This window comes from Neophocaena asiaeorientalis, unplaced genomic scaffold (assembly GCF_003031525.2).
Source record: "Neophocaena asiaeorientalis asiaeorientalis breed wild unplaced genomic scaffold, Neophocaena_asiaeorientalis_V1.1 scaffold51, whole genome shotgun sequence".
Taxonomy (NCBI): domain Eukaryota; kingdom Metazoa; phylum Chordata; class Mammalia; order Artiodactyla; family Phocoenidae; genus Neophocaena; species Neophocaena asiaeorientalis.
The window spans coordinates 3,367,543-3,380,526 of NW_020173335.1; the positions used below are offsets into that span (position 1 = coordinate 3,367,543).

The 12,984-nt window shown below is 38.3% G+C and overlaps 1 protein-coding gene across 1 annotated transcript in view; it reads right to left on the bottom strand.

Moving 5' to 3' along the window:
* Positions 1-5,573: 5,573 nt before the first annotated feature.
* GLRB (glycine receptor beta) overlaps positions 5,574-12,984 on the bottom strand; it is a 68,777-nt gene continuing 61,366 nt past the window's right edge. Inside the window, exon 9 of the mRNA XM_024746146.1 lies at positions 5,574-8,035. Coding sequence (XP_024601914.1) covers positions 7,739-8,035 — 297 coding nt within the window. The 3' untranslated portion in view covers positions 5,574-7,738. The remainder of the gene's footprint in view (positions 8,036-12,984) is intronic.

Genomic DNA, 12,984 nt, shown 5'->3' on the forward strand with positions numbered 1-12,984 from the left:
GGGCCTCTCACTGTTGCGGCCTCTCCCGTTGCAGAGCACAGGCTCCGGACGCGCAGGCTCAGCGGCCATGGCTCACGGGCCCAGCCTCTCCGCGGTATGTGGGATCTTCCCGGACCGGGGCACGAACCCGTGTCCCCTGCATCGGCAGGCGGACTCTCAACCACTGCGCCACCAGGGAAGCCCGGAAATTCTTTTCCTTATGTTTTTTTTAAAATTCTGAAGTATTCTCATTTATTTTTCTTTTTAAAGGATAAATGTAAAATATGATCCTTAACTATGTGTATTTTGAATTTTGGGCATTCCATTGCCCACAACCTAATTCTTAAACTTCAGAACTCCAAGTAAATAATCTAAGGACTCCTTAACACACTCCAAGAATATTTTAATATGCAATTGATAGTTTCTGCTATTGTTCCTTAAATTATTTTGTATTCAAAATTGTGTATAGCTGATTCACTTTGTTATTAAGCAGAAATTAACACACCATTGTAAACCAATTACACTCCAATAAAGACGTTAAAAAAAAATTGAACTCAATGATTATGGATGTCAGTGCATTTTTTATTTGAAAGACAAACTTCATTAAAAGTAGTTTTAGTATTTTCTTTATGATTAAAGTTTTATGTTTTAGTGGAATATTTGTATATAAATGTTTTCAACAAATTACCAAATCAGTGACAATTTATGGAACATGAAAAGCTGAATTAATAAATTCATTTGAAGAGAACAAAAAAAGTAGCTTTAGTGCTAGAAATCGTGCAGTACTAAGGGATAAAAGGACATAATAATAACCTCAATTTAATGCACAATTACTATGTGCTGGAACTCTGCTGAGCACTTTACTTAATACATTAAATCCTCACAATAATGTTATGAGGTGGTCATTATTACCGTGTTTTTTTGGTTTGTTTTGTGGGTTTTTTTTTTTTTTTTTTTTTGCGGTACGCGGGCCTATCACTGTTGTGGCCTCTCCCGTTGCGGAGCACAGGCTCCGGACACGCAGGCTCAGCGGCCATGGCTCACGGGCCCCGCCGCTCCGCGGCATGTGGGATCTTCCCAGACCGGGGCACGAACCCGTGTCCCCTGCATCGACAGGGGGACTCTCAACCACTGCGCCACCAGAGAAGCCCCATTACCGTGTTTCATAATTGGGGAAACTGAGGCTCAGGATGTTAAAAAAAATTTGCCAAGATTTACCGTAGTAAATGGGACTCTAGCCTAGACTATGTGTTTGAAAATCCTTGCTTGTAACAGCTATAAAAGATAGACTTACATGTTGTAATCTGCAATTCTTAGATTATTTTTATTCCCTCTTCAGGAATAAGGTAATTGAGAAAACCGTTCTTTGACAAGGTTTGCAGGGTTGTGAAAAGCAAACCCAGAACTATAACTAAACTATAACTATAACGTATTCTTATTCCTTCCAGCCCAAGTCTTTCTACCCTCTCCTGTTCCCTCTGTGTCTATATACTGGATTGGCTTCTGACTTAGCGTAGCTCCTGGGATTATTTCTGTAGGATGCACCTCCCATGTACATACCTTAGGAAATTTCACATTTTTATTTGGACGTTTGAAATTTGAAAGCTTCCAAGATGTCAGTGGACTGATTGGAAACTCTAGAGATTTTTGAATGAAAGGGCTTTTGAGTATACAAATGAATAAACCAGAGAAGGGCAGCTGTGTTTAGAAAGAGGCTTTATAACAGTCCAAGGCAGAATTTATTAGGTATTCCCTCTAATGGGTTCCATAAAATATTCTTTCAGTTAATAAGTGAAAGATCATCTTTGTAGCTGAGAAGCCTGCAGATTCGGACTCAGATTTATTAAAAATGCTGAAGCTTGTTAGTAAGTCAGCAGATATGATGCAGCTATCGTGTGCCCAATGCTTGTCCTCCGCAGGTTTCTAAAAGCTTTACGGCACGAGGTCGTGGTCCTTGAAGGATAGCAGCCAGAGTGTTTACTATTGCGAAATGCCATGTTGCTCCTGCTACGTTGCCAGCTCCATCCCTTGAGAACAGACGGTAAAGTCAGCCGAGCTTTTTAAAAGCTAAAATCCTTTGCCTCGTCGTCTAGTTTACCATCTCACAAAATAGGGTTTCCCTTGCACCGTCAGCAGTGGCTTAGGGGCAAGGCAATGCTAATTGACTAATAAAATCCCGATTTGATGTGGTAATTGCTGCATTCTTGCTAAATCACGGGGCCCAGGAGGTGACTCCTGGTCCCCTCACTGTGCGTAACATTAATTGAACTGCCGTCGCCTCGGGCTGCAAACTGACATTTACTGAAAATTCTTTCCAGTTATAGGATCAAGATCAGATGGGAGTTTTAGTTAAGAAACAAACACCAGGTAAAGCGCCTTCCATCATCAGCTGTGGAAAATCTGCTTTTTCCTCTTCATTGTTTCCTCAGCAATGTTAACTAGGAAATAAAATTCAAAGAGCACTTTAACTTTCTTTATGGCAATATTTCTCCACTTTACAATTCATAATTTTTCTTTCCATTAATGTCTAGCTTCAAAATTCTATGATCTATAGTAAAATGGCCTTTATTTAACTACAGTAAAGTATACTTTACTTAATTTTCTTTAAGACGACTCTTTTCCTTTCAAATCACTGATTTTCTTCCTTCCCTTATGCTTTTTAATGACATGCATTATGTATTCTGATTTGCATTATAGAGAACTGTATAATTAGCATACTTTTCCTTCTCACACTATTGACTATCATTTAAGAGAGCTTCCACTCTTAAATGTTTTCTTCATCTTCATGGTTTTGGGCTGACACAAGACCCTCAAAATATCAAGTGCCCAAGAAGCATTTACTGATTTACATTTTTGTTGTTGTTATTTAGTATTCTACTCTGAGAGGATTTAGAAAGACCTGTTTTGGGTGTGATACGTGAGATTTGGAAACTGTAAAAATACTTACGACAGTGAAAATGCACTTATTGTTCGGAGTACAGAAATTCCAACCGGAACAAAATCCACGAGTTTTCTCATTGTTCTTGCTGGTTAAGGACAAAATTTTATAATACATATGTAGGGCTTCCCTGGTACCGCAGTGGTTAAGAATCCACCTGACAATGCAGGGGACACGGGTTCGAGTCCTGGTCCGGGAAGATCCCACGTGCTGCGGAGCAACTAAGCCCGTGCGCCACAGCTACTGAGCCTGCGCTCTAGAGCCCGCGAGCCACAACTACTGAAGCCCACGCGCCTAGAGCCCGTGCTCCGCAACGAAGAGTAGCCCCCGCTCTCTGCAACTAGAGAAAGCCTGCGCAAAGCAACAAAGACCCAACACAGCCAAAAATAAAAAATTAATTTAAAAAAATACCTATGTATATATGTGTGTGTATGTATGTGGAGAAAATGCAAAATGTATTAAAATACAAAATATCAAGTTTATGCATATGTGTATATAAACACCCTAAGATTATAACCACCCTTGAATACGGCATCTATATTATCCTTTCATATCAATCACAAGAAAGTCGGTGAAGCATATTTACTCCATTGATGTTTCCAATGCTTCGAAAGAACTGGACCCTAACCTCTTAAAATGTTACAACCAGCTTCATAAAAAAAGGTTGGGGGGAATTAGTGAATGCTAGATTATTGATAGGTTGTGTAAACATATGCACTTCATTTGAAAATATAATTGGAATAAATCTGCTTTTCTAAAACAAGATAATAAAATTTTAACAAGAAATCCTTATTAAAGGTTATAAAAAAAGATTTCAAACTATTTCTCATCTTAGGCCTGGTCCTTTAAATTTTTATATCCAGCTATTTATGTAAACTGAAATTTTCCATGATACAGATGATGATAAATTGAATGGTTTTTAAAGCAGCTTAATTTGAACACTGCATGTGCAATGGGAAATATTTTTAATTTTATCATTCAGTAGAGACGAAACTGTATAACTGACACACGCTTAATGTTGAATAAAATCATATCAGTTAAAATGAGTATGGGAAGACAAACCATCCAAGACTGACCCACTTAAGAGAAATAGACGTAAAGTTAAACACTAACCAAAAGGAAAGGTACCTCACTGAACTTAGCAATCCTGTCACTGCTAAGTGTGATGAGCCAAGGTCGGCTTCAGTTTGGCTGGAGTTTGAGATGTGAGCAATATGAGAAACAGCTACAAGGTAAGTTAAACTTTAACAAGGAGAGTTTTATATGTCAGAGGGAGGACTTCTTTCCTTAGTTCATCGGGCAATACAAAGCTCTAAAGATGTTTGAGCAGAATGTCGTGATCTCAGCTTTATTTTAAAGAAGTTAATGTCATGACAAGTAAATAAAGAATGTGATACTGGATTACATCCTGAACCAAAACAAACAAACAAGAAAAGGTGGGACAACTGGCAAATCTGAATAAGGCCTCTAGATTATAGTAATTTATCAATGTCAATTTCTTGATGTGGGTACCTGGTACCACTGTGGTTCTGCAAGGATGTTCCTTGTTTAGGAAACATACACTGAAGTGTGTAAATACAAAGGGCCATCATCATCTCTGCAACTGTATTTTAAATGTTTCAGAAAAAACGTGTCTCATGTGAGCACACACACAGTGGGAGAGGGAAAATAAACCTAGTGTGATGAAGTACTAACCTTTGGGGCACTGGCATGAATGGTGTACAGGAATTCTTCGTAATATTTTTGCACGTTTTTCTGGAAGTCTGAAACAAGGTCAAAAAACGTTTTTAAAAAAGAAAAGTCATACGTACACTACGTACAACAGGTTAAGAGATGACCAGCCTGTGAGAGTCTGCACACAGCATCCTGACAGTCTAAAGACATCACCAGAATTTAGGATGCAGACATCTTTCAACTCAGCAACTCCACGTCTGGCATCCACTTCATGGAAATATACGCATGTGCACACAAAAATATTTAGTGCAATGCTATTTTGTATTAGAAAAGAAAACAATCAAAATTCATGTTTAAAAAGAAGTTGAACTCAAGCACATTCATGCTATAGAATAATAGGAGCAAAAGATTTATCAGCATCCAGTATATCCTCACATAGAAAGAGCTCCAAAATACAGTCGATGAAAAACGAATTGCAAAAACATACATATGGTAAAATCTCATTTACGTTAAATCCCATTACGTTATCTTTTATATTTAAAAGGTAGGTAGAGGTTGTAGATGCCTAGAGGTCACTGTGGTGACCTCTGGGAAAAAAGAAAGGTTTGAAGATAGAAGGTTATGACAACGTTAAGGGCTTACTTATTTGAGACACACCTGTTTGGCTAATACGTCGAGATATTCATGTATTACTTATGCCATACAAAATAAACATCACAAAGTAAGTTTGTAGACTGCTGTAACTGTCTGATGCATCACAAAGTAAGTTTGTAGACTGCTGTAATTGTCTGATGCATGCGAAAGGGAAACTGAATTAGGGTGGTGTCCGCAGAAATGGAGAAGCAGTGGTTGGTGGAAGGGGGGACATTTTAGGACTTGGAACTTGACAGGGTATACCGTGTGACAAAGGAAGGCAGATGGCCCATGGGGGACTGGAATAGTGATGGCTTTACTGGAAACAGAAAATAAGAGAAGCGGCTGATTTGTAAGGAGAAGATCTTTTTTATTTTGGAAACATGGAATTTGCGATACTGACATCCAGGTAAATATACTGCAAGTTTCCTAGAACGACATAATATTTAAAGTACACAGATCAGAACTACCCTGGGGTTAAGTGACTAAATTCTCAAGATAGCAATAGAAAGCAACTGTTAGTGGACACCAATTGCACTACCTTATGATCATTGCGTAATGTTCCATTTGTAGTTATACATACACACTTAATCCTGGGATAGCTAGTTATATATATTTGGGTATTAAAATGGATCTTAAGAGGCTACAATATTGTATTACACAAAGGAATTCGTTCACATTATTTTCAAGAAATAAATTCTTATGGAATGAGAACTGTCTTCCATTTCGTACATTTCCCACTTAAAACTCTATATCTAAATCAAACTCCCTAAAATGAATGAAATTGGCAAGAATGAAGAACAGAGATCATACGCAAATATAATTATTATAACTACAAATTTAAATGGTGTAAGTATTATTCAAGACGCTTTTTCCTCTCAGAGTTTAAGATGTTATTGTCCGGGTCCTAGCAGGATGTCGAAGTCCATCAACAGGGCGACTTGTGGCATTTTTAAAGTGACTCAGGTGACTGTGCTTTTGCAACTAGAGGGTGCCGAAGGACCACAGAGTAGACTAGATATATCTCGTCTTTTAAAGAGTCAGTAATCAGTGACTCTTTTACAAATTAAAGTCTTCAATAAAATAACATTGAATTATAGATGCAATTTGCATAAACAATACGTAAACACATTTTATTATTGAATTGACAATCCAAACCCTCAGTTGCTGCGAACTCTCCAAATAATGTAAATATACTTATTTGGTCTTACGTTTACGTTACATGGATTACTGATAGTCCTAGTATCAGCTATAGAGAAATAAAAAGGTACATTGGCTCTGATATTACGAGGGAATACAAGTCTTATAGACCAGAAAGTACCTATTTTGCAAGTTGGAATAAGACCAAAGCAATTAATCCAAGTAGCCTGGACTTTTAGCAAGAAAGAAGATACAAATGGAGGTGAGATCTAACTAAGTAATCATTTACTTAACCTTTAAATGCCTTGTAACAAAATCAAGCACTATTCAAATAAGAAAAAAAAGAAATTCAGGAAAAAAATCTAATTTTACTTTAAAAGATGTGAGCATTTTAATAAAATAAAGAAGTTTAAATCCTCTAATGATTATGGATTTTTCTTCCCAACTCAAGTGGCTTCTAGTAATAAGGTATTTTCCTCTTGGTTTCTTACAAATGGTATGAAATCACATATTCATTGCTATATTCCAATTCAAAATATTTATGACTCTTTTTAAGGCACGATGATTTTGTATACTCTGTATCAACAAAATAAGATCCGTGAAAATATATCTAGGTTTTAAAGTGGACTAAATAGAATTTCTTTTATCAGAAATATTTAATCAATATATCTCCTTTTATTTTTATTTTATGAGAAACCAGAATTCGGCACGAATTTAGGTAAATCTAGATTTCCCTTTGTTTCAAAAATGCTCACTGGGCTTTATCATCTGGCATTTGACAACACAGGCACACTTTAAAATGAGCTGCTTTTACAAATTAGGAATTTGTTTGAACTTTATTTCTCCACAGAGCTCATGTAGTTAGAGTTGATATACTTCTACTTATAAAGGTATACCATATGTAATATACTTTTGCTTTATCTATGATAATACCATCTAAAATTGTACAAGAATAAGATGGCTTTCTCCGAAAGTTACAAGGAAAGGGATCTGAAACACTACGTACGTTGCGATGATGACGAAACAGGGTTCAGAGTGCACCCCGTTTTATTATCAGAATTATCGGAATATTTGCAATTTACACTAACTGGAGAGAAATGTTCGGATTCTATTTTACGTAGTACGCTTATCCTTCATTTATTCCTAAAGCAATTATGTTTGCTTTACGTAAATACATCATGATTAGAGCACAGACGTAATAAGATCATGCTGCCATTCCACTGATGAAGGCGCCATATTTGTATTACACTCCAATGGCATCCAAAATGCAATATATTGCTATGAAAATGCAAAGAATGTTCACAGATTGGCATTAATGAACGAGGTCGTTCACAACGCAATGGGACTTGACTTTATACGAATGGAAAAGGTTCATCATAAATATATAGACCAGTAGATAACGTTGAAGAATAAGAAGCAGAAAGGAAACAACGCTCTGGCATAAAGATCGATCCTCTTCGCTGCCGTAGGAATAACGGGTTTGGCAGGAGGCGGCTTCTTGTTGTTCTTGGCCTGGGATTTCCCAAGTCCGTTGTTGACCTCGATGGGTTTCCCATAGCAGTCATAATTGGACAATTCAAAATCTCTCGGTAAGCTTCCCACGATGCTGAAGTCGTTAGATCTCAGGTCAGACTTGGACGTACAAACCTTTTTGCATCTGGTCTCTCCAACCTGAGAATAAAAATTAAAGACAGGATATTTAGAATTTTTCTATTTATAAAACGTCTTCAAAAAGACATTTTAAAAATCTGATGGTTTACTCAGTTGACTATTATGTCTCTTTGTCGAACAGAAATAATAGTCAACTGATTAAACCACGGAATTACCTGAACATTTAGGGCTCTAAAAGGCTGCCTATACAACAAGGCTTATGTCATGGAATAAACTTTTGGTAGGTTATTTTATGTTAAGGGATCGAGGCACAAATCATCCTTTATCTTAGGTGCTTCCAGGCTTGTGAGAGTTCTCAGTTGAAAGACTGACCAATAAATGAAAATCCAACATCTAACCATGACACAGGTCATATTAGCAGAACATACGGAATACAAACGTCTTCTGGTACCTCTGACCTTTGATTTCCCCAGGGATCCTATTGCCAAATTGGGTTGTGTATAAGAGACTGAGGCATTTATCCTTGCAATGAGACACACTGTGTCTCTAAACCACACTCACAGGTAAGAACTAAAAATGGTCACAACGATCATGAACAAAGATTGACCAGCGAAAGGCGTTCCTCACTTGCTGCCTGGAGATGAATTAGCCGGAGAATCCAAACTCAGAAAATCCAAAGAAACTGGATGTTTCAGCCAGATCATATGCTACAGAGACTGTTCAGTTGATCACCTCTGAAGTATTACATTTGACTCAGTTCCCTACAATATACAAAATAATTATTTCACACTGAACTCTCTCTGGCTGTCAGAAAAGCTCGTGGAAAAGACAGAGGCTGACCAGTGGCTTAAGGAAAGGCCACAGAAGGGGGAGCCCATGATGCCACTGCTTCATCTTCCACTGTTCTTACTCCCGAGCTTTGTGATTCACCTTGGGAATCTTCACTAAAATATTTACTGCTTTACCGAAAAAGGAAACCATGTCATGTACACTATTAGTACACTCTAGTTTTTGCCTTAGTTAGAATAAGACATTGACTAATTATGTGGATTCTATTCACATTTACTAGATTATGGCTGGGTAAAAATGATGCTTAATGTAAGATGTAAAACAAGTCATTCCCCAGCAGCCCTTCAGGTACCAGGACGGTGTCCTTTATCCGAACAAACACTGAGGCATATTTTCTGGGCAAAAGCCAGATGGCAGTGCTCAGAGGTGGAAGCAAAAGTAACCAACATACACTGAGTGAAAAAACAAATGAAAATGTGTCACCGCATCCCCTGGCTTTATACATTTAGGTTGTTTCCTTTTTTTTTTCAATTTTGAACAAGTACTGGTAATGTTATTTTTTTAAGCTGATCTATGAATGTTGGCTTTACAATTATATCTTTATACCACACAGATATTTGTACAATCCTGTTGGGTAAGAACTTTTGAAAAAGATGTTTATGTAAATATAATTGTACAAAAGTCCACAAGAAAATGTTGATAAGTAGGAATGGGGGTTGAGGCACTGGAATTTCATCCCTTCTGAATGTCTTATAGGTTAAAAAAATGTGAATCACCAGCATATTAAAATATTTAGAAAGTGTCGATTTAGTTCCGTCCTGGTTTGACGGGACTTGGAGCTAAAGGAGGCCAGCCGGAAGAAAGAGGATTACCGTTCCCCGTTTTTTAATGTACAACCCCAGCTTCCCCATGGTGAGGACCCAGTAGAGCTTAAAGAGGAGTTATATCCTGGTGGAGCCACCATTGGTCCGGGCTCTGGTCCACATCAATTTAACCCAGTGTCTAGGAAAATGTCTGGCAAAAAATAGGGACTGATCAATGGAATGAGACTATATTATATATGTGTATATATATATCACAAATTATGAAAACATATATTTAAAATTTACTTCCAGGCCTTTTATTTAAATTCCCCAATTTGAAATCTTAAAAGGTCACTTTCATCAAGCAGTCTGTCACCTAAGCTCTGTCTCCACACACACACACACACACACACACACACACACACACACACGCGTTCACATTCACATACACTGCTGGTAAATGTCCCAGACAGAAGACCGCATTTGAAGCTCTGGTTTTCCAGGGCTGTTTGACGAATGGGTAAGTCTCAGTGTGTGTCAGCGAACTTGTGTAAAGACTAAATCACGACCTTGATCGGAAGAGAAGCTGGGAATAGCCTCTCCATAGCAAACCTTTGTACTATTCTCAGACTCTCAGAGCAGCCCGCAAGCTCTGGGACTCCGTGGGTGTCCCAGGCTCTCTCTCACTTAGAATCCTCTGCTCCAAGAGCACTAACTGTGCTTTAGAATCACGTATCAAAACAAAGGAGGACTCTGGCTTCTGACAGCAACTCAGGAAGCGTGACTCCTACCAGTTCTTTTTACTTTTGCACAAAGAAGGCCATACATATTTACTACAGAAGTGCATTTACTCTGAACCGTATTTTATTCATGGCTTTAGGGGTAGTTTCAGTATCTATAAGTAACTGGACAAGTAGCCCAATTTATATGATATTATAACCTAAGTCATACATATTAACACTTAAGATTTTCTAGTGTTTTGTTTACATAAACAAATTCTTAGATTCTGCCAGCAATTTTGTTTTTGTTTGTTTGTTTGTTTTGCGGTACGCGGGCCTCTCACTGTTGTGGCCTCTCCCGTTGCGGAGCACAGGCTCCGGACGCGCAGGCTCAGCGGCCATGGCTCACGGGCCCAGCCGCTCCGCGGCATGTGGGATCCTCCCGGACCGGGGCACGAACCCGCGTCCCCCGCATCGGCAGGCGGACTCTCAACCACTGCGCCACCAGGGAAGCCCTGCCAGCAATTTTAATCATTATAAAACTGTACCTACACAGCTCGTTCAAAATGTAGACATAGAATGTTACATTTATTCCAAGAGATTGTTTAAATATAGGAAATAGTTAAGGGAAGAATAATTACTTCAATGTTGAAGTGATAACAGGAAAAATCACTCCAAAAACTTCCGTTTGGTTACACTAGATGCTTCATCATTTAGTGTATTGAACACTCTCCTACAAACGTATTTGCAGATTCTTGTATTTGAAATGAGGGGTGCGTGTGTGTGTTGGTGAAGAGCACGTCTACTGCAGAAGTAATTTTTAAGGACGTGTCAGAGCTGAATAGCAATAAAATTAGGTTCCCTACTGAGAAGTCCTCTAGTTGCTTAAACAGCTCATAATTCATCACCTCATTTGCTGGTCTCTTCTTCTGCTCATCAGAGACTTTACACAAACACAACTTTCTTTAGTTAATGCTCTCCACACATCATTATCAAATCAAACATGTACATAAGAGTACAAAGAGTTTACAATATAAATGCTATTTTAAACAATTATAATATCACGTGCAGAAGGATTAAATGAGCTACTTATAACTAAGACGGTAACCCCACTCAACACATTCTTAAAAGTGATCTTGGTTCTACAGATCTCCAATTTATACTTTCCCCGTTTTTCCTCATATGGATATGTGTCTCATTTACTTTCATCATATAAACCTGTCACTTCTGAAAATTACTGGTAGCAAAAATGAGGTACTACGATAATGAGGCTGTCAAGGATAAAAAATGATGAAGATGAGAACTTCCAAAGGCTTCAAACTGTAGCCTCTAAGATTTTCTTTGTGGTCCTTTCCAGCTTGAATCTGCACACAGGTAAAAGCGAATCACCCGAGGCGATATTTCTGGACCAGAAGACTTAGGTGTGATTTCACGGCGGTAAAGGTATCCTCTACAGATGATAAAAATGTGCTCAGAAGGGACCTGAACAACAGAGAACTTACTAGAGAAATGAGCAGAGCCTCAGTGGTGACGTGTGGGCCTGTAACAGAGAATCTAACGTCTGTGTCGTCACAGTCCTAGAAGGACGGAGGAAAGGTACTCAAAGAATAACAGCTGAAAACTTCTCCTACTTGGCAAGAAGCATAAGCCTGCATTTTTTCTAACAAGCTGAACAAACTCCAAACTGGATGACCCCTAAAATAACCACTCCAAAATACATAATTAAACTTCTGAACATTAAAGGCAAAAAAAAAAATCTTGAAAGCAGCCAGAGAAAAATGACATTTTACCTAAAGGAGAAAAACAGTGTGAATGAAGCAGAGTTCTTCTCAGAAGCCACAGAGTCCAGAAGGAATGGGCACAATACTTTTTAGGTGCCAAAGGAAAAGAACTTTCAACCGAGGATCCCACTCCCAGTGAAGAGATCCTTTGGGAATGAAGGGAAACCAAGACATTCCCAGATGAAGGAAACTAGGAGGATCTGTTACCAGCAGCGCTACCCAAAATAATGGATAAAGGCAATTCTCTAAAAGGAAAGAAACAATAGAAGATAGAACCTTGGAATATCAGAATGGAAGAAAGATCAAAGTAAACAAAAATAGGCACAAATACAATAAACTTTCCTTCTCTCTCTGAGTTTTCCAAATTAAGTGTGATGGTGAAGCAAAAAGTGTAACACTTTCTAATTAGGTTCTAAGAAGTATTTACAATAATTTTGTCATGTGAAGAGGAAAGCAAAAGGTGTTAAAGGGAGGTAGCATTTCTACACATCACACAAAGTGGCAACACAATGACATCAGGAAACTGTGATAAAGTCATGTGTATATAATGGGACACCTGGAGCAGCCTCCAAGCAAGAGAGTGACATGCTTACAAACAATACAGGAGACTCAAAATGTCATTCTAGGAGGTGTTCAAGCAGTCCACATGGAAGAAGGAGAAAGAAGAAAGAGATTAAAAATAGAACAAATAGGACACAAAATATACACCCTGAGAAAACCACCATTCAAAACGACACATGCACTGCAATGTTCATTGCAGCACTACTTACAATAGCCAGGTCATGGAAGCAAGCTAAGTATCCATCGACAGATGAATGGATAAAGAAGATGTGGCACATGTATACAATGGAATATTACTCAGCCATAACAAGGAACGAAATTGGGTCATTTGTAGAGACGTGGATGGACCCAGAGTC